Source organism: Urocitellus parryii, chromosome 4 (genome assembly GCF_045843805.1).
Source record: "Urocitellus parryii isolate mUroPar1 chromosome 4, mUroPar1.hap1, whole genome shotgun sequence".
Taxonomy (NCBI): Eukaryota; Metazoa; Chordata; class Mammalia; order Rodentia; family Sciuridae; genus Urocitellus; species Urocitellus parryii.
In genome coordinates this window covers 89,377,239-89,399,379 of record NC_135534.1, presented here as the reverse complement: position 1 = coordinate 89,399,379, position 22,141 = coordinate 89,377,239, and the positions used below count along the sequence as shown (strand labels likewise).

At 36.6% G+C, this 22,141-nt stretch overlaps 1 protein-coding gene across 2 annotated transcripts in view; it reads right to left on the bottom strand.

The window, feature by feature from the left end:
• Window positions 1–22,141, bottom strand: part of Arhgap42 (Rho GTPase activating protein 42) — a 258,977-nt gene that overhangs the window by 182,425 nt on the left and 54,411 nt on the right. For both annotated transcript variants that reach the window (XM_026392469.2, XM_026392470.2), the window contains exon 2: window positions 9,156–9,251. In XM_026392469.2, coding sequence (XP_026248254.2) covers window positions 9,156–9,251 — 96 coding nt within the window. The remainder of the gene's footprint in view (window positions 1–9,155; window positions 9,252–22,141) is intronic.

Genomic DNA, 22,141 nt, shown 5'->3' with positions numbered 1-22,141 from the left:
ACAATCAATCAACAAACATATGAAAAAATGTTCAACATCTCTAGCAATTAGAGAAATGCAAATCAAAACTACTCTAAGATTTCATCTCACTCCAGTCAGAATGGCAGCTATCAAGAAAACAAACAGCAATAAATGTTGATGAGGATGTGGGGAAAAAGGCACACTCATACCTTGCTGGTGGGACTGTAAATTGGTGCAGCCAATCTGAAAAGCAGTATGGAGATTCCTTGGAAAACTGGGAATGAACCACCATTTGACCCAGTTATCCCAGTCCTCAGTTTATACCCAAAAGACTTAAAAACAGCATAGTACAGGAACACAGCCACAACAATGTTTACAGAAGCACAATTCACAATAGCTAAACTGTGGAACCAATCTAGATGCCCTTCAGTAGATGACTGGATTGGGAAACTATGGTACACATACGCAATGGAACATTACTCAGCATTAAAAGAGAATAAAATCATGACATTTGCAGGTAAATGGATGGAGTTAGAGAATATAATGCTAAGAAAGTAAGCCAATCCCCAAAACCAAAGGCCAAAAGTTTTCTTTGATATGAGGATGCTGACTCATACTGATGATGGGTGGGGGAGGTAGTATGGGAGGAATGGAGGAACTTTAGATAGGACAAAGGGGAGGGACAGGAAGGGAAGGGGCATGGGGGTAGGAAAGAGGGTGGAATGAGTTAGACATCATTACATGTATGAAGAAACAAATGGTGTGAAAATAATTTGTGTATAACCAGTGCCTTGAAAAATCGTGCTCTTCTTGTATACTATGAATTGAAATGCATTCTGCCATCATATATCACAAATTAAAATATAATTTAATTTTAAAAAGAAAAAAACTCAAAAAGTATGAATTATAATTTATATATATATAATTAAATTATAATTTAATTATTTGTATGATTTTAATTTACTAAGACCAATCCAGTCATACATACACTAAATGAAAGATTCTGCCTATGGTTCTCTGGTTTGTGTGCAACTGCATAAAATGAACACAAATATCCATAGCTTACTTTTAAATTCAGGCTGTCTACATCCAATTTTCTTTTGGTGATGCACACAGAGAAATGGCCAAATAAACATTTTAAGGAAGCTTAGGCTAAGCAAACTTCTTATATTTTTCAGATCAACCTTTTGAAAATGCAAATATGATCATCCACTTCTCTAATCAATGTTCTGCAATGACTTTTCAATGCCTTTAGGTTAAAATAGCCTTTTTCTACCTGCCATCCCCTTTACATGCCATTTTCCCCTTGGCTGTCCCCTCTCCAGCTCAAGGGCTGCACTCTTCCCTTCCCCTTCACCTACCCCCTCTCTATGGCTGCTTTAAACATCACTTTCTCAGAGGCCTTCCCTCAACTTCTCACTCACCCAGCCTGGATGTGTCTTGAATGTGTTCACAATACAATATAATTTGCTTCTGTAGCATTCAACACAACTGTGAATTGGTTGCTTAATGTTGGTCTCCCCAAGGAAAATATACTTTACCCAAGTTATAGATAGTGTCTTAGTACTGGCTGGCATTGGAGTACTTATTCGAAGAATCTTCAGACAAAACATGCAAGCACAAGTAGGTCAAAAGAGTGGCAAGAGAAAGCTGCAAAGCAGGTTTCTGACTCTAATCCCTATGTCTTTTGTTTTAACATACTGTCTTCTAAAAGAGCAAAAAACTCTGATTACTTTTCAGTAAGTCTCAGCCACCATACTGCACCAGGCTTTATATAGTCAAGTCTGGATGGGTCAGCCACTCAACTTTTTCCCACATCTATACATATCCAAGAAAGCAGTAGGAATATGGATCTGGGGGTAACCCATCAATTTGAGTAGGTGAGTTCATAAAATATCAGAATTTGAAAATAATGAGGGTCGACTGTATGTGACTACATCCAAGTTATAGTGGGCCACCATGTTTATTTCACTCTGTAACCTTCTGTGTTGAGATTGCTTTTTGAGCTATTGTAAAATCACTAACCACAGATGAAAGTTCTTGAACTCCTTTCTACTCATTCTAAAATAATAAGCCTTTTGTTAAAGTTATTTTATCCTAAAAGAAGGATGCTGTTACCATCTTATCTATGAAGGAAAAAGCTTTGCTACCTTTTACCATCAAGTCCCAGGAAGAAACATAACAGGAAAACAGGGGCTTGGAACATAACAGGGAGTCAAAAAGCACTGAACAGATGAAAAAGCAGCAAAAAAAAAATATTTAATTCCAGTTTGAAACTGATTTTAATATTTACAAATACTAGAAAGCTTACAAATATTTCAAATGTATGTGTGAAAATTTTGTATGTGTAATTGTGTGTTTGGGTGTGTACATAAATGTATAAACTATTTCTCAAACTTCAGTCCATTATAATACTAAAAGGAATCATGCTAGGCATATCTAAATGAGTACATATTTCACTTTACTCTTTAATATGACTCTAAAATTCTATTTATGTACCTTGTATTGATCTCCTCCTAGGAAGTTAAGGAGGTTTTGCAGGGAGGCTAGTCACTCAACAAATATTAAGCTTTGGCTACAAATAAAGCTGTAAAGCAGTATGCAGGATTAGAAATGTGAGTAAAATTTACTTTTTGACTCAAACAGCACATAGTTTGCTGGAGGAGATAGCCTGAGCACTCTGTGGAAACAGCCTGAGCTACTTTTTTAAAAAAAAATCATAAAAGAAGTTCCAAGCAACAAATGTATACCAATAAGTGAAAAGATAATTTTTTTTCAGGCTTCTAAAATGACAAGTTTTCATATTATTGTTTTTCATCAAAGCCTGAAAATTTAAAAACCAATTCATTTAACATTTAATTAAATTGTCTCTTTAGAATACTAGATGATATGATAAAAACATCCTTCTCAAGTATCATAGGAAGAAAGGAGTGCCACCTAAAGTGTGCAACCTTTCCAGCTGTTTCAGTTCATATATGTGGGTGGATTCTGTGTGGGTGCAAAAATAAGGGTGGTTAAAAAATAAAGTGGATAACAATAATTCTATTGTCCAACAGAGACCTATTAAAAGTAAAGTATGCTTCCTCTGTCAAGTTCAAAAGAAAATGTTATTTATGTAAACAACTTAGGCATTTGGAAATGCTTCACTTTAATAGAGGGCTTCCTGATTTATATAGCCACATTTAACTGGGGAATAAGAGGAGGGTTTGCATGAACTGATGAATTTTCTTTCAATTCCGCATGAGTAGGTACTTTGTTTCCTTGAATTAACAAAATAGCACAAATCTCTTCAATTGTTGTTGATAATGGTATTGTTTTTGGTTTACAAATCCATTTCCAAAAATATGCCCGAAAAGAGTTTCAAGGCCACATAAACCTCTCCTCGTTTCTGTCATGATTATCACTTGATAAGTATTAAGAGTAATCTGAATGGATATTTATAGCTTGTAACCAAATTCTGAAGAAAGTCTTAACAGAAGCATTTTTCAATAAGTTATCAGTTTAATTTTATTAGCTTCAGTTGAAGAAGAAACTGGGTTTTTATTTAAATAGAAAGGAGTTCTTTTTAACTAAAATTATTAACAATCTTTTAAATGCATATTCTGGATGTATAATATATCAGTTATTTTTTAATCTAAAACACAAGTTATTATTTCTTAAAATATTTCTACATTACATCAGAATTCCTTCAAGAGACACAAACTATTGGTTACACCTCCCACCCTGGATTATAGTCTATTTATCATTTGGAAAACAGAATCATATATTTTTCCAGACACCTAACAGATGCATTCTCAAAGTGAGTACATTTATTTGTCTAAATGTTTGTGCATTTGTGCATTTTCCCTACACATATGTTCATATATTTCCATACAAAATTTATCTTTTAAAATGCAGCATGCTCTTGACTCTTAATGACTACTGAACGAATGAATGACTATTAAGTTGTTGCTGTGTCTGCATATTTGCATTCAAAACAGAGTAAACACAAGAACAGGAATATAGGAGTTAGATCAGAAATAGCTGGGTGATTATCACAAAATGTATTTTGATACAAATTGCCTAATCGATTGCCTCATTTCTCAGCTGAGTTCAGAACTGTAACCTCAGCTGACAAGTGGTAGTGTGTTGCCTATCACTACCACAAGAATGTTCTGTTTAGGTGTGTCTGAAGGAATGAGGTCCCCACCTAAAATATTTACTAGCAAACTGACTCTCCTTCTTGGTAAATGTTTAATCTCTTGAGTGCAAAGCTCATACTGTCCAAGACTTTACTAAGAGTTGCCCTAACTATCACACAACATCACTGACCAAGCTGTTTATGCACAAAGGCAAATGGACTTTCCAATGGTTTCCAAGATTAGACAGAATGAATAAACTTTGCCTCATATTAATGACTAACATTTTAATTGGCAGGAGTTCAGCTTGACTAACAATATCTGATTAAAAAAAAAATCTAGACTTGGTCTTATAGTGATTTCAAACTGTAGGCTATAAATACAAGAACAACCCAGTTAGTAAGTTGCATGTTCTGCCTCTGGTATAGGTATAAATTCCAAAGAAATATACTAAGATGCGAAGCTTTCACAGTAATATCTTTGAACTTCGAGACTTTTGAACTGAACCCATGTAAACAGTGTTTTCAATAGAATACAATTTCATTTTCTGTACAGGTAGCCTTTTGTTTCCTACTAGTAAGATTTAAGGCTATGCACATGATTCGTATTGGAACATTATCAATTCCTATGCATGCATCTGTATCAGCACTGATGAAATAGGTACTGAGTTTTCACACTGGCATGCATATTACTGTGTAATTACAGTTTAATAATGGGACATTTTATATCTAATATATCCCTATAAGTATATTATTTGAGTAGGACTGAAGCTTATACCAGTTTTTAATCACCCCTCTCCCCTCTACCACCAATTTCCAAACCCCAAGTATCTAGCACTGTATTCCTAACTTAAGGTCTTTTCTCAGTTCAAAAATCCAAAGCAGTACAAAAATGGGGAGTGAGAGCAGCTGTGGGAAGTTGGATGGACTCAGCAGGCTGCTTCCCCCTCATCCTGAGCTGCAGTGGAAAGATGAAAAGGAGCCAGTGAACCCTCACCTGTAGCTAATTTATGCTTAAAGAAGAGAAAAGCAATAGCCTCTTGGTACTCTCAGATGGAAAAGAGAGTGCTAAAAACAGAGACAGGATGCCTCCCTGCTTGGCTCTTCAGCCCTGGAAACAAGAGTCTGCTCTCAGGGCCACAGGAATTCCCCACTGGGTTCTGGACAACTAGTCCCATTTTGCTTCCTTCCTAGCCAGCAATGTATCACTGGCACAAAAAATAAAATAAAATAAAAAGCAAAAGCAAAAGCAAAAAAAAAAAAAAAAAAAAAAAAAACAGCAAGCACAAGGCCAAAAGAATATGGTCTAAAAGGCAAGGAAGATTGACAGTTCAGAAACAGTTCTACAAATCTAACAAACTCCAGAACAGCTTCCACTTCCACCAATGAGAGAATTATGCTAATAGAATAATACCACCTACTTTTTGTTATTTCACTCAAAATCTATATTTCATCCCCTTCTACTGCAAGTATACTGAAAGCAGTCATCTTATCTTAATAGGCATCTTACTAGCCCTCTAGTTCTTCCACTGCCCTTTCTATTCCCACCACCACCATATCCATCAGCAGACTGACTTCACAAGTCATTTTGCACTCACATGGCTTACTTAGATGAGCTTTTTTGTAAGTCATCAAGTTTTGCACTTATGTCATCTGTAAGTCTCAAGACTACTCTGGCTGAGAGTTTTAGATATTACTCAATGCTAATAGGCACAGCTGTCTTACTTCATTCCTCTTTCATTAAATCAGAGGAATAAAGAAACAGCTGAAACTGGGGCTTTGACAAGCTATAGTAAAGTTAGCTGAAACTCTGTACCTTCTCATGCAAAACTGAAGCTGATTACTATGGTACACTGGAGTAATCCTTGCACTTCATCCACACCAGCCTTACATATTAGTGAAACATTTCTCCCAGCTCATGGTTCTTGAACAACAGGCTGGGATAACTTCATAATTCCCCCATGTTGGGAATGATTATTCGGAGTCTTCTATTATTTTATTATTATAGAATGTTTTTAAAAACTGTATACAATGTATTTAGAGGCTCCGTTTAAGAATAAGAATGCTGGATGGTTAGGTTATAGGAACATATCTGTATTCTCGCATTAGTTGTTCCAAGAAGAATTTTTGTTTATAAATCACTTTGTTTGTAGCCAAGGGTGGAGTTCAGCCTATGTTAATGTGCCAGGCATGCATAAGGCCCCAGTTCCCCAGCACTGCAAAAATAAATAAATTAATTAATTAAATTGCTTAGCTCTGAGTTAGGTTTTCCTAACAAAGTTTTGGTATTTAAAATCAGATTCAAGTACACAGTACTCAAATAAGCCTCCTGATCTAAAATTAGTAAGGAACTTTACTCCTGTATATTATTCATCATCTGATCTCCAAACTATCATCTAACTTCTTGAGGCCCTTAAATATTAGAAATTAATCTAATATTAATTGCCTATAGGAAGCTTTCTGATCCATCCAGACCTTTCAAAACTAACCTGCAACAGTTGCACAACTGTTCATTTAGCCAAAGTGGAAAGAATCAAATAGACCACCACAAGATTATCGCAACCCAGGAAAATCACCTGACATCTGCCTAGAATTCCAAAGAGAAGAGTGACTAAAAACCCATCCTCTGCAATGGCTACAGACATGTGTGATTTCAAGAGAGATTTTAGTAAGATGCTTGAAAGAAATTAAAAGAATATGCATAAAGATATATATTGTCCTATTAACAATAACAGGTAGGAGATCAACCAGAAGCAATCTGGATGTACTCCAGAGATTATTTCATAAATTCTTGTGTATGAACCTGATGAAATACAGTCAGGAAATACCATTAAAAATAATATCTGTGAAAACCCAAAAGTATTCACTACAATCTTCTTTCCAAAGGAAAAAACACATAATTTTATGTCTTATTCTATTAAGACAAATATGCATATAATGTGGAAAAAATTAAAGTTTGTACAGAAAATTACATCATTTATTCAACAAAGTAACTTAAGTTCTATGATGAGTAAAGCCTTAGGTTAACTGCTAAAGTTTAAACGGCTTAAAAAAGAAACAGATCTGGCCTCAAACATAGTGGACTTTAGTTTTGCAACTTAAAAAAAAAATTATTGTTATATGAATCTTGCATTTTTTAAAATAATAATGTTAGTGTATTATTCTCTTATCAATATATCAAGGCTTTTATCCATCTATGTTGGGGACTAGATAATTATGTCACAAATATCAAAAAGTGACAATCAAGGATTGGGTTTGTAGTTCAGTGGCAAAGCTAATGCTTAGCATATACCAGGCCCTGAGTTAGATCCCCAGCAGAGACAGAGATGGACATGCAAAATGTCACTGTTGCTCCAAATGTTGATGGTGCATGACCACTAACACTGGTCTTCCCCAAGCATCGTGTGAAGACAAAATAGTCATTCAGCTTAAGGATCATGTGGCAGGGCTCTCCCCTTTTCCTGGAGACTCCCTACCAGGTAAGTCTGGGCCACTTTTAATTCCAGACTGAGGTAGAAGTAGCTACCCATGATCCCAGAGACCAGCCACCTCTACAGACCTTCAGAATAACTCACAGTCACAGAGGAATGAGCAGATAAAGTCATCACTGGCAGAAAGACCACCAACTTGTACTTAATCATGTACATCTGATGTAAATTCCACATGTAGAAACTGCTTGTCCAAGGACTGTGCACTCTGCCAAGTGATTTTTTTCCAGGAGAATTCTTGGGAATATAAGCAAGCTAATGCCTTGGTGAAACTCATGCAGCTCATCTTTTCCCGACAGCCCTTCTTTTGTAGGACTTTTGTACTTCTTTCTTTTCACAGCAAATTTTGGACTTGCTACCAAGATTTTTAAAACTAATAAAACACATTGTTTGGAAACACAGACATAACTGGTAAAAGTACAGGAAAAAAAAAAATAAAGACCATAGGAAGGAGAGGAATCTGATTGTGGGGAGGTCTGGAGGGTGTGCTATTCAAGTATGATCCAGGCACCAGCAGCACTGACATCACCCAAAAGTCTATTAGCAATACAGAACTGTGGGGATACAGCTGAAAAGTAGAGTGCTCCCTAGCATGCCTAAGGCTCAGGTTTAATCCCCAGTACTGCAAAACAAACAAACAAAAAAAGAAATACAGACACCTTCCACCCAGCGTTTATTGAATCAAATCTGCATTTAATAAGCTCTCCAGGTGTTTCATGTACACGTTAAAGTGTGAAAATAACTGTTCTCAGTACTTGTAATTTGTATTTTTATACTTGGAAAGTGGGCACACTTGGTATTATTCTCTAAAATCTCCACATATATTTGGGACATTCTTTTAATTATGAACCACATCTCTAATCCAGCCTATAAGAGGACCTACATGCACAAACTGGCAAGTAGCAATCTTTAAAAGATGGGCAAAGAATGCTACATGAACCTCATCTTCAAACAACAAAAACTCACATATAGATAAAAATTTCAAGATCACATAACTGAACCTCTGCTTTTACAGGAAATGAATCTGTGACATTCAAAAGGAGTATGCCTTCTCTAGGGTAGGATTGCTAAATGACTGTGGCAAAATCAGACTAGGTCTCAAGTCTCCTAATCTGCAGTTATGTTCTGTGTCCTGCCAGAAACCAGTTTAATACATCATCATTAATTAAACATGATTTGTTTTCTTTACAAACAAATGCTCAATTTAAAAAGGAAATCCGTATTAAGAAAAAAAAAAAAAGTAAGATAACTCTTAAAACCTGTACCAAGCATATTTAATAGTAGATGCCCAATACATGTTTGGTTGAATTAATGACTTACTTTGAGGCAAAGACAAACATTGTTATCCAGATTTTCTCAAGAGGGTTGACCTAGGTTATAGGCTGATAAAGTAATTTCCTTGTGGGAAAAAAAACAGTCTTTAAATTGAAAAACAATTTATAATATTTTTCCACAACCCCCCTGCTCAAAATCACCCTTAGAGTTTTATAGAGGTTTATTATTTAGGTGTGTGGATTTGTTGGAGCTCAATGAAATAAATAAGACTTTTAAAATCATAACTTAGGATACTGAGGAATGGTAGTACTCACCAATACTAATTTCATCATCTGTTTCAGCATCACCAATACATTCAAACTGGAAGTCTTGTAGTGACTGGGAAAATTTCTGTACTGCCATAGACAGATCTGCAATTAAAATACATGAAAAAAGGTGATAAGGTGAGGAACTACGGAATACTGAAGAGTTTCCACATGTACTATCATGTAACTTTGATCCTAGTATCATATCATCCAAAGCTTTTAAAATACCAGTTTGGTGCCAGGTACAGTGGAGTATGCCTATAATCCCAGCAACTTGGGATACTGAGGCAGAAGGATCACAAGTTCAAATCTAGCCTAAGCAACTTAGTGAGATTCTCAGCAACTTAGTAAGCGGCTGTCTCAAAAAAAAAAAAAAAAAAAAAAAAAAGACTAAGGATGGTAAAGCACCCCAAGGTCAATCCCTACTATGGGGAAAAAAAAAAACAGTTAAATTAACTAATCTAATTAAAAACCAGTTTGGCAAACTTAAGCTAAATTAAAGACACAACTAAACAAACATTTTAGAAACTGGATCTACCCAGCTCAAAGAGGATTTGCCTCTTTAAAAAGAGTTTTGGTGCCAGAAGTATATTTTATGGAAGCCAATTTATCAAATCAAGGAATTAGCCATCATTATAAATGGACTATTTATGAAAAAAAAAAGAAAAAGAAGGAATGTCACTGAGGTTGTCAGTGAGCGAAAAAAGCCAAATGTTGATTAGAAAGAATCACTAATGATATGCTGTACAGACTGTGGGGAAGGTAGGAAATATGTTTTTAACCAATAAACTACTAGCTAAATCTAGAAGGTGAAAGGTGCCCAGAAAGTTTATTTACAAATACCTTTGTGATTTACAGAGACTCAAGCTAAACACACTCTCTTGACTCTCCAACAAGACACAGAGTCTACCACAACTCACAAAAAGAACTCTTTATTCCTAGGCAGAAAAAAGAAAAGCCCAGAAAAGTTAGACATAATCCGTGAAAGGCCAACAGCCTAGGATGTACCCCAGTGGGGTGATTCAGAATGCACAGCCCCAGTCTGGAGCCAGGCTGCCTGTGTTGAAATCCACCACCCCCACATACACTTGCTTGGTCTGTAACTTTGGCAAATTAGTTTATTCCTGGGGGCCTTTGTTCCATCCTGCACAAAACCAGAATAACAATGGCATAACCAACTCATAGGACAGTTTTCAGGATTAAATGAAATAATCATTGCAAAGGATTTAGAACAGTGCCTGGCACTTAATAAGCAATAGTTAAATTAGTTAAGAAAATTAAAAATAACAAACATTCTGTGAGACAGAGAAACTTTAAGGGTCATGTTTCTCAGAACTATTCAGACCTTTTATGCTTACCCTGTCAAAGATGTCTACACCAGTAATAAAATGCATTTTTTCTGGAATTTACTCTATACTTCACTTAATAGCAGCCTTCTTGCATGAGTTCAAGTCCAATACCTGAACCCTTGTATTTAACACGGGCAATAGGAACTGATAAAGACACTTTCCTTGATCAGTTTTGGTCACACCTATCTGAGCTCTCTTCCAGTAGGCCTCCACCAAGGTTTCCATCCTTACTGGGTCTACATAGCCCACTGTAAGAGTCCTGCTAAGTTAGTTTATAGAGAATCCCCTACCTTCAATATCTGCTCTAATTCCTCAGTCCCCATCTTTGATGTATAATCCTTTGCCAAGACTTGATTCAGCTAGAACCACCCTTACCCTTGATGTCTCTTCTAGGTCATTTTTTATCTACAAACTTTCCACACACACACACCTGCTCTAACGGGGCTATAAATCCCCATTTGTTTTTGCTGTATTTGGATTTGAGCCCAATCTCTCTTGTCTATTGTTAAAAGTCTTGACACCTATTGTGATAGTCTTGAATAAAGTTCTTCCTTGACAGTCTAACAAGTGCCAGAATAATTTTTTCCTTCACAGAACCCTTAAGGCCCCACACCTCAGGACTTAATGTGACAGTCCAAGGACCTGAAAGTCGGCACTTAAAAGAGTTAATAGGTCTCTGAACAGGAAGATTAACTTTTGCACCACTATGATCCAAGGACCCATCAACATGCTCTCCAAGGGCAACTGTGAAGACCAAAGGCCCTCAAGCTTCAGAGGCTGGTTGGTTTTATTTGTGTTTGTGTGTGTTTGTGTGTGTGTGTGTGTGTGTGTATGCATGCACACCTGCTTGTGCTTTGTTTTTGCTAATTTGTTTGTTTCAAGCAGGCATTGGGTGTACTGGAGAGTTTGGGGGTTTTTTTGTTTGTTTTTTTGCTTTAAAAAATGTATCAGGCCATAGAAAGGAAGCTACTGGCAAAGTAATACCTCCTCTTACAAAAGAGGTAAAACTCTGGGATCAGCTATGCATTCTACATGAGAGGTACTTTCAATTCAAGAGAGCAGGTCTGCTTTAGACTTTCAAGAAGAAAGATGAAGAGAGCCTCCTTAGTGAATAATTAGTCAATGAGAAAAACAAGGGCTTTTTCAGAACTAGACTTCACCAATTAGCTGCAAGGCCTTGGACAATCACTCATCCTTCCTGAGGTCATTTTTCTTATCTATACAACAGAGAATGAATACTTACCTTGCAGGCCTGTTAGGAAGACTAAATGAAGTATTTGCTGCTACATACTAGGAAACTCAATGAATGGCATCAGTCATTATCCTTCAGTCCAGCTCACATAGGTAGCAAAGTTGACTGGCCTTTCAAAGAAAGGCACTGTGCAAAAGTGTGCCATTTATGTGACACAGTATACTGCTCTAAGGATAGAGAAATCATAATACCAATATCCAATATTATGAGAAGACAAAGAAAGAAAGCTATTCCTAGGAAATTTTAATCCAAGCTATATGTGAATACTCTGAGACTGGGGGGAAGTGCTCTATTTAACATCATTAATTTTTTAATTTTTTTATTTGTTTTAATTAGTTATACATGACTATATACTGCATTTATGCACTTTGATATATCATAGATATTTCTCATTTTTCTGTGTGTACATGTTGTAGAATCACAACATAACTGTGTCATGCAGTCACATATGTACATAAAGTCTGTTTCATTCTACTATCCTTCCTATCCCCACATCCCCTCCCCACCCTCCCTCTTCTTCATCTAAGGTAACTCTATTCTTCTCTAGAGCCCACCCCATGTTGTGAATTAGCATCCACATATTAAAGAAAGCATTTGGCCTTTGGTTTTGGGGACTGGCTTATTTCACTTAGCATGGTATTCCCCAACTCCATCCACTTCCTGGCAAATGCCATAATTTCATTCTTCTTTAAAGCTGAGTAATTTTCCATACATCACTTTATTTTTACTTGTACAATATAAAGAAGGCCTATGCTCTACTGGGTTTGAGGCTACAGATGCAATTCCTACAGCAGAGTTGAGGCAGGAGTACAAAGGCAGATAAAATATACAGAGATCCTGTGATGAATACTCTTCCTTCTTTCTCCTCTCATCACCACCAGGAGTCTTTCTGAGCCGGCCTCAAACTCAAATGAGCTATTTGGACATTCTTTCCTTAGTGAATTCCTGACATAATCCCTCATTTCTTCCTAGACTATTCTTTACTGGATAGGGCCTCCTCAACTGAGAAAAGTATGTAGCTCTGTCCTTTCACAAAGACCCTCTGATCACACTATAATAATTCCTATCCCCAAACAGGAACAGAGTAGCTCACTTACAAGCTACCCTTTCAATATAATCATGGGACTAGAGTATGAGCTCAGGAGGTAGAACCCTGATTGTATCAGCAACCAGTGGCATGATTAAGTTCCAAAACCTCTCAGTATCTGCATCTGTTAAGTGGAACAGAATCCACTTCTTGGGCCATTGTGAGGAGTGAGTTAATACAGAGTAAGCAGGTAGAACACTGCCTGACACCCAGGAAGCACTCAAGACATGTTGGCTATTTCCATTTTAAACATCTCAGAAAAGTGAAAGTTGTCACGAAGGTGGTCTGGTAGACTTTAGATAACCCTGGAAATTACTCTGGAAAACAGTCTGTTGATCACAGTTTCAAATTTTCTCTAGGTGCCCTGCAAATCAATCAAGTTTTGAAGGTGTTTTTACTCAGTAGGTCTGTGTAAGAGGTGATTCTGTATTTCAACAGTGGATGAAATCAAGAATGCATGAATAAGCCCCTCACAGTCCTGAAGATGATAGATAGGATTATACAAGAGAATATGTTTCTCAACCAGTTCAAATGATAATTGCAAAATAGGGGAGGTTTAAAATACATGTTGCCAATTACAGTGGTGCACACCTGTAATCTCTGCAGTTCAGGTGGCTGAGGCAAGAGGACACAAACTCAAAGCCAGCCACAGCAACTCAGAAAAGTCCTGTATCAAGTTTAAAAAAAAAATTAAATAAAAAGGGCTGAGGATATGATTCAGGTGTAAAGTGCCTCTGGGTTCAAACTCTGGTACAAAAATAAAAACAAAAAACAAACAAACATGTTTTCAACTTCAAGTGTATTCTGGGTTCTTGGTCTTCTTTCTATATATTCTCATTTTCCAAATGCCAAAGTAGTGATGAGCACCAACATACAGAACTTATGTTTTCTGGCAGAAACACAGTTCAATCATACAAAATGAGGACTCTACCTTATGCTTTTCATCTTGGCTCCATCTCCTACTGAGTGTGCAATTCTGAACTAGAAAGCCCAACATCTTTCATTAATTTAAAAATCACATGAGCTGAGGATGTAGCTCAGTGGAAGAGCACATGCTTAGCATGCACAAGGCCCTGGGTTCAATCCCCAGCACTAAAGCCAAGTAAAACAAATGACATGAAGCACACTATTCCCTAATTGCCTGGGTCAAGTTTCTACACTATAATCAGGTGCGTGCACACACACACACACACAAATACTGCTTCTCACTCTTTTTAAATAAAATCAATTCACACTGTAATAGAAAGATCTAATTAAGTTTTTAAAAGTTATTGTTAAATTGTAAAATATCACAATGAATAATAGTAAAATCACTATTTTCTCTTAAATAGAAAAAGAAAAATTAAGTGTATAAAGTATGCTAAGCACGGAGTCCAGGTAAGACGGGTGTGTTTTCAATTTCTACCAAACTATTAACACTTAGAGAAAAAAACTCCCTGGGCTGGGGATGTGGCTAAAGCGGTGACACACTTGCCTGGCATGCGAGGGGCGCTGGGTTCGATCCTCAGCACCACATAAAATAAAGATGTCGTGTCCACCGAAAAATAAAAAGTAATAATAAAAAAAAACTCCCCACCAGTTGGAACCACCAGTCACCTTGTAAGCTGAAGGTGTAGGAATAATATTAATTTACTCTTGAGAAATGTCATGCATGGTGAAGATGCTGCAAGTATCACAGAAACCAATTCTTCCGCATTTGCCTAACCTGAAAGTTAAGCACAGATGTCTCCACATGTGTTCACACTGTAACTTGAGAGAAATTATACTGGGCTTTAATTATTAAACAATATTTTGTATCAAAGAGTTAACCTGTAGCACCCATGATTAGATGATGCTAATGAAACACTAAAACTCCATTTCATAAGAAGAATATAAAACACCTGGTAAATATTTAATTATAACTTTTCTTGTATATAAACTTAAGCATTGAGGTCTACCTATTATTTTACAAGTGTTAATGGATTTACTTTGACAACGTTTGCTATGGAAGTAAGCTATATTTATGTGGGAACAAGTATAACCAGTCAGTCCATTGGTATAAGGCAGTTCTTCCTGAAATTCAGTTTCTCTGGGATTAGATTTAAGCAAGACTCACAGGAGCAGTATGTATGGGCAATATGTAACGTAGTTATCATCTTCACACTACTGAGTACAGGCAGATGGTCTGAAGCAATGGGAACACAAAGGGGAAAACAAGACAGAGTCCTTAATAAATAAGGCAAGAAAAAAAGGTGGGGGGGGTGGTCATACAGGGGTGAGAGGCCTGGGACTAATCATATCAGAAGCTGTCAGTAAGTTCCCCCAGAGGTTAGCAGCAGCAGCAGCACTGATGGTGCTAAGGATCTTATATAAATTAACCCCTTAATCCTCACAACAGCCTTAGAACTAGATATCATCACTCTTGTTTTACACATGAAGCAGTTCTGAGTCACAGAAAGGGTAAGTGATTTCCCTATGGTAGCACAAGCCAGTGACACACCAGAAGCAGAATTTCACCCAGGAGCAGCTCCAGAATCCCCCTCACCTTGAAGGCAGGTGGGAAATAAAAAGTTCAGTTCTGTACTGATGTGAGGTGGAAAGCCTCTCCGAGGAATCAGAACAAAGACTTGACAATGTAACCATGTACAGCAAGGCTAGGTGGATGATGTGTTCATAATCTTCCAAAAGGCAGCTTCTACCTACATACCCAACCACACGACCCAGTGAGGTGCTGGCAATGATGTGGAACAAGTTATTCCACTTCCTTGAAAAATACTCTTCTTTGATGCTCCCGAGTCAAAGTGGCCCCTTCTTCAAGATCTCTTCCAAGCCCCAATTTCTTCCACAAAGCTGTTCCTGATCCCTTCCAACCTGACATCACCTCTTCCTTCTCCCTGCCCAACACCACCTTCTGGTGCTTTCTCCACTTTACCTTTCATCTTAATTACATGTAAACCAAATTTATCTTATCTTATTCTAACATTACATTAAAGGTATGGAACATTGCCATCCGTGAATACTGCCCAAGCATCCAGCATAATTTCTTATAAGCAACAGGAACTCAACTATTGAAACCCTCAGCTTCTAAAAGACAGGTAAATACTTACAGCTCCCAGATGCCTTTCACATTCCCTTTTTTGAAACCTTTCACATTCTTGCAAGTACCTAATGTGGCTTTCTTAACCACTTGTAAAAGACGAATTATCTACTTCCCAAAATGATGACGGTGATGATGCTGTTGTTTACTACTACAAAGCTTTAATATGTTTTACAATAAAGATACCAAGAGAGTTGGTAAGAGTTTTTATTATTTCAAAGTTCTTATATACTTTATTCTAACACAAAGCTATGAAGACTAAATTTCTGAAAAGCTAAGTAATAACTTTTCCTGAGTCAGAGAAGTGACACCAACTTGGACAGGTTTTCTGCTTCCTAAGTTGGATATTCTTTTGTGGTATACCATAGTTAATTCCTATAGAATGAGAAACATTAGGGCAGGAAGGGTGTGAGCCTTTAGACAACATTGAACTACTTCCTCACCTGTTGTATAAATTCTAAGTAAGACATCTTTGCATTGAGCTGTATGGGAAAGCATTGGCATGCGTAGTATGGAAGAATCTAGCAGAAAATGTACATAAAATGGACATTATGGAACACCATACTGAAAGCCAGAAGAAATGCATGCTCATTCCTGTACTTTCTAATGCCACAAAATAACTGAATGATATTTTAAGCTTCTTGAAGATAGGTATATATTCTTTGCCTCAGAACATAAAAGATGCATGGGGAGGGTGGTGGGACAGGGCGTGGGGGGGGGGGGGAGAGAGAGAGAGAGAGAGAGAGAGAGAGAGAGAGAGAGAGAGAGAGAAATACCAACTGCCAAAGTGTCCATAATGTTAAGAATTCACTATAGATAAATTACTGAAAAGCTTAAGATACTCGAATGCCCACAAGTATAACCACAACCCTTAATAAAAACCATACAGTACATTACATAGCAGGATATGTCAAGGAATTACCAAATAAGTCTTGGTTTTTAATAATCGCTGTTATGCTTTTAGTGTTCTTTCAGAACTACAAATGTCAGATTGTTAGATGGAAAAGACTCAGAAGAAAAGAATTCTGGGCGTGGCACAAATGAGAAAAACACAATGAGAACTTGTTGAGAAAAACATTTCTATGGTCTTTTGCTTGAACACAGTTTTAAAATGCCAACTTGTTTATTTTTTATTTTATATATGTGGCTAGAAGTAGTGGTTGATATCAATAACCAAAGATGAGTCTTCATAAAGTGGGCCCAAAACAATGCTTAGTATATGGTAGTCATTCAATAAATGTGTGTTGAGCTGAAGTGAAATTAAGCACCTGAATGAAATGGAATCAACGAATTATCTTTCCTGGGAGGCACTGAGAAACTGCTATGCAGCAATGGAGATGTCTGAGAGTGGTCATCAAAGACGGAATTACCAGTGGGCACAGAGGCCTGACAATTGTTCTTCATTCTCCTTGAAATGCAAAAAAAAGCACATGCTACTCTAAGCCACTCAATCTTCTGCATGCTAGCATGGAACCATATGGTTATTTTGGAACCTTTAAGTTGGTGAAACAATTAGCCTAGGTTGATCTACATATCATCTCATTTATTTCTACACCAGAAGTATATTCAGAGTCTTCTTTCTGCATCCTGTTTTGCAGTAAATATATCTACCCTTCTGGCAGGTAATATAAGACAAAGCATCTGTTTTCAGTGATGAAATAAAGTCTTATGTGATAAAGGTTGTCAGATCTGGAAAGAAGTTCTTCAGTTAAAATCAATCGTTCTTTTATGTTATAGATTAGTATACGTAAGAGGTAGACATGAATGTCAAGCCATCAACTACCTCTCAGTGCTGTATGTTTCAAGCAAGTATTCAGCTTCTCTGAATTCCAGGCTCCTCGTGTATAAAAGAAAGATACTAGCCCCTCGCAAAACTTCATGAGCATTACATGAAATGGACTTAGAATAGTGTCTGGTACAGAAAAGAAACTTGAAATCCTGATTCTCAACAAATGTTAACTATTAAACCACTGTTTATTATGATGGCAAATACAGAACATGAAATATTTTCATTGTAAGCATAACATATTTAATCTGTGTATTAAATTACTATCTTCAGGAGAGCTTCAATGAAAATAAATAGTGGTGCTGGCCCCTAATGAAGACCAAACAGTTCATAATCCCATAAATGATATGTGTTTGGCAAGCAGTTTCAGAGGATTCCAACCTAAAAATAACAAATAGGAACCAACACTTGGCCAGATTTTATCCACAGTTTCTATAAAGCTACAAATTCCATAAAAATTAAAAACGAAAACCCACAAAGACTTCACTATTGCTACAACCCAAGTAAAACTAGAAAGTTCAAAGGATGAAATAAACCACCCATCTTCCTACCCTGGGGAAAAAATTTGAAAGGGTAAAGAAACAGTGGCACACTGCAGTTTCTCTGGATTCTCTTCCTGCTTCAATAACATTCCTCTGCTGCCTCCCTTGATATTTCTCTTCCTCAAACTCTTTAAGTGTTCCTCTTCGAAATACCTTGTACTTCAAGGCTTGCTTTCTCCAATAATTCCTGTGTATCCAAATGATGACAACTCTTAAGTGGTGACTTAAGTTTAGATGCTGCCCTTGCCGTTTGTTTTTTGTTGTTGTTGTTGTTGTTGTTGTTGTTGTTTTAACTGCAAAATACTGAGGCATCCAACATAAAGGAGTTTGCAGCTTTCCTAAGCTTCTCAGTATCAGGGAAGGCCTGACATGCTTCACCCGGGCTTCCTTGTCTACATAACCTTCCATGACCTCTTCCCAGTCCATTCACTCATTTCCCAATGTTTGCAGAGCTTACTCTTTCAGCCAGGAATTCAGAAAGCTATAGATCCTCTTAGTACATTCTTCTTGGTGCTACCACTTACATTCAATCATGAAAAACCCTGGGTATTCTAGCCTTAGTTGCAGTTAATTTTTTCTTGATTACCTAACATCTCTATCTGTCCAAGATAATTATGACTTTGGAAGGGATTTGGTGTCACCTTATCTTTCAGGCCACATATCAGCCTACTGCCAACTCTTACAACTTACTTCCTTTTTTCCATCCCACCCTTCTTGGTATCATAAGCCAAATATGTATTGCTGAATCATGAGTTGACTAGTTTAATATCCTTTTAAAGCACCACATTAATTTGTTATCTACTAGGTAGTTATAGCACATCTTCTTTCTCCCATGCTTTCTAATCTATGCTTTCTCTCAAACTACTCTTTGCACACTCAAAATTCCAACCAGGGACTCAGGTTGTGGCTCAGCAGTAGAGTGCTCGCCTAGCATGTGCAAGGCGCTGGGTTCAATCCTCGGCATTCTAAAAATAATTAAATTAAAGGTATTGTGTCCAATTACAACTATATATATATATATATATATATATATATATATATATATATAAAATGCAAAATTACCTAGGGTTTTTTAATAAAAATTCAAAACAGAGGTAGAGTACAGTAACATAGTACTTCTCAAAAATTTCTCTTGGAGTACACCTGATATCAGCATAGGGGAAATATACCTTCAGTAGTGTGTGTGTGTGTGTGTGTGTGTGTGTGTGTGTGTGTATGTATACATATATTTAATTCCTGCCAAAGAAACTAATATCTTCTCAACATCCACCAAGTCATTCTCCAAGTTGGGGACAGCCTTTTGCCTGTGCTGTAACCTTCAAATGTCTTCAACTAGACAGGGAGAGCTCCAGGATGTGAAGCTGCAATATCTCTAAGATATCAAGATCTAGTCTTGGTAGACTAGTTACTTCCTTTTTTAAAAAAATCTTATGACCTGCCTCATTATAGATGGATCCTAAAGCCACCTTATATTATCCTATTAGGACAATATATCTCTCATGTACAGATACCAAATACCATATGCCTATGGTATTAGCCAGGGATTCAGAAAGCTACTGATCATCTTAGCATATCTACCTGGTATTACAACTTTTATTTGAAAACTGGAGAGAAGGAAGCCAACTTATTTAATGCTATTTTGTGTGTTTTAAGATACACATATTGTGGGCAAAACAGAATTCACAGGAATTAACCTAAACCTGATATTTCCATTTAGGCAGACATCTGGAGCTATGCCTAGACTACTGAAGTTATATTTCCCCTATGCTGATGTCAGATGTACTCCAAGAGAAATTTTTGAGAAGTACTATGTTACTGGACTCTACCTCTGTTTTGAATTTTTATTCAAAAAAAAAAAACCTAGGTAATTTTGCATTTTATTATTATACTTAATTAGCGTCTACATCCTGTAGCCCTTCCTGGACAATAAGCCTGTGGAGGGTAGAGAATTTCTCCAATCTCTACTGCATCCAGCCCAGGACCTTGATGGTAGGATTCTGCCAATAAACAGAATTTGAGAATTCAGAGTATGCAGGAAGGGTAAACTAAGGTCTTTTCAGGGCTGACAGAGAGCAATTAGAGACAAAAAAAAAAAAAAATCAGGCAACTAGATACAGACTTGCCCCTGCTATAAAAGGTGCTAAGAGGAACAGAGAGAAAACAGAGCCCCAGCAAACAAACACACTTAATCATGTGGACATCAAATCAAACATTAGAGAAGGAGATAATAGCTAGAAGTTTCTTTCATTTAAGATCTTTTGGCAATTGGGGTGGGGGAAGCAGTGACTGCTAACAAAAGCAGCTGAGATATGTTACCTGCTAACTTAAAATCTCAGCATTGCCCTTAGAAGAAGACCACTCTAAAAAATTATTCTGGTGGTCTAATCAAGTTTGGTAGAAGAATCATTTTGTTTAAATAATAGTAAAATATTTCATGACCAAAAAACATTAGAGAAAAATCTAGAGTGGGCTTCCATTTCTTTCAACCACCTTCTAACTACTAACGGGTCTCATTTAAATATATATACATATATATACATATATATATATTATATAGTATTATATATATATATTATATAGTATTATATCTATCTATCTATCTATTTTTTTAAAAGAATACTCTTGTGTCTGATAGGTTATTAGTTTAGACTCTCAGTTTTGGTACGTGGACAAGTTTCCTAAACTTTCCTAACTTTTCATTTGCTTATCTATAAAAAGTGGATGATGTTAATAAACTACCCTACTGTACAACTATTCTATTTCATAGGATAGATTGCCAAAAAAAAATCAGACCTGCAAAGAGTTTAGTATAGCACACAGTAAGCCTAATAAACTTTTGTAATTCCTATTCTTTAATATTTCAAGGAGGTAATCAAAGACCGAAAATACACATTGGTTCTTGGCTCCTGCTTGTCAGACCTACATACAGTCTATCTCTCTGGACCTAAAAGCATAACAACTCATACTCACATAATGACAACATTTTTAACGCAGCTGAAGTACCAGCCAACTAAACACCAGAGTGATAACACCATTAAAAATTATATCTATCCCAAAAGATAAATTCACCAATTACATATATTTTCCTATCAGCTATTACCATATATCATTGATATGTAACCTCTACATTTCTTTCAATGATTGAGATTATTCTTGCAATTTTGAAAAGGTATCATCCGAATACCAAATAAGATACCTACATTTCAGCATTCCCTAAGAAAGACGTTACCATCCAGGCACAGTGGCACACACCTGTGATCCCAGCAACCCTGGACAACCGAGTGAGACCTTGTCTCAAAAAATAAATAAATAAAAAGGGCTAAGGATGCAGCTTCGTTGTAGAACTCACCTGGGTTCAATCCCCAGTACAGGAAAAATAAAAATGAAATCTATTTAATCAAGCAAAGAAACAAGCTCCTACACATAAAACTTCAAATTTTGCAAGCACAACTTACATGGAGTGATTAGTTTAGCAATGAGCTTAGAATATGAGTACAGCTTAAGTTACTGTGTCTATTGTGACAGCATTTTTGGATTTTACTATTGGGTTTTTTTCTATTGATTTTTTTCTTTGACCAAATGAAAGTATATAATATCATCATCATCTTGGCTCTATGAACTGCATAGTTATGGCAAAAAAAATTTTTTTCATGCAGCAATACGACTAATGTTCTCTTCAAGTTTGGAAATATTTTATAATGAATGGCAATTGAAAAAAGACATAAATCCACTGCCATGGACCAGATGTGGAAGTATGCTGGCATGGTGCCTCATTCTTCCCAAAGAAACAAAAAAAGACACTGTAAAACTGGGTAGAGCTTGGACTGCCAGAGAAGTAAGGGTACAAAGATCATTATTCTCCATTTACACAATGTTTTTTTGAGTTGTTTTCAATAAACTCAT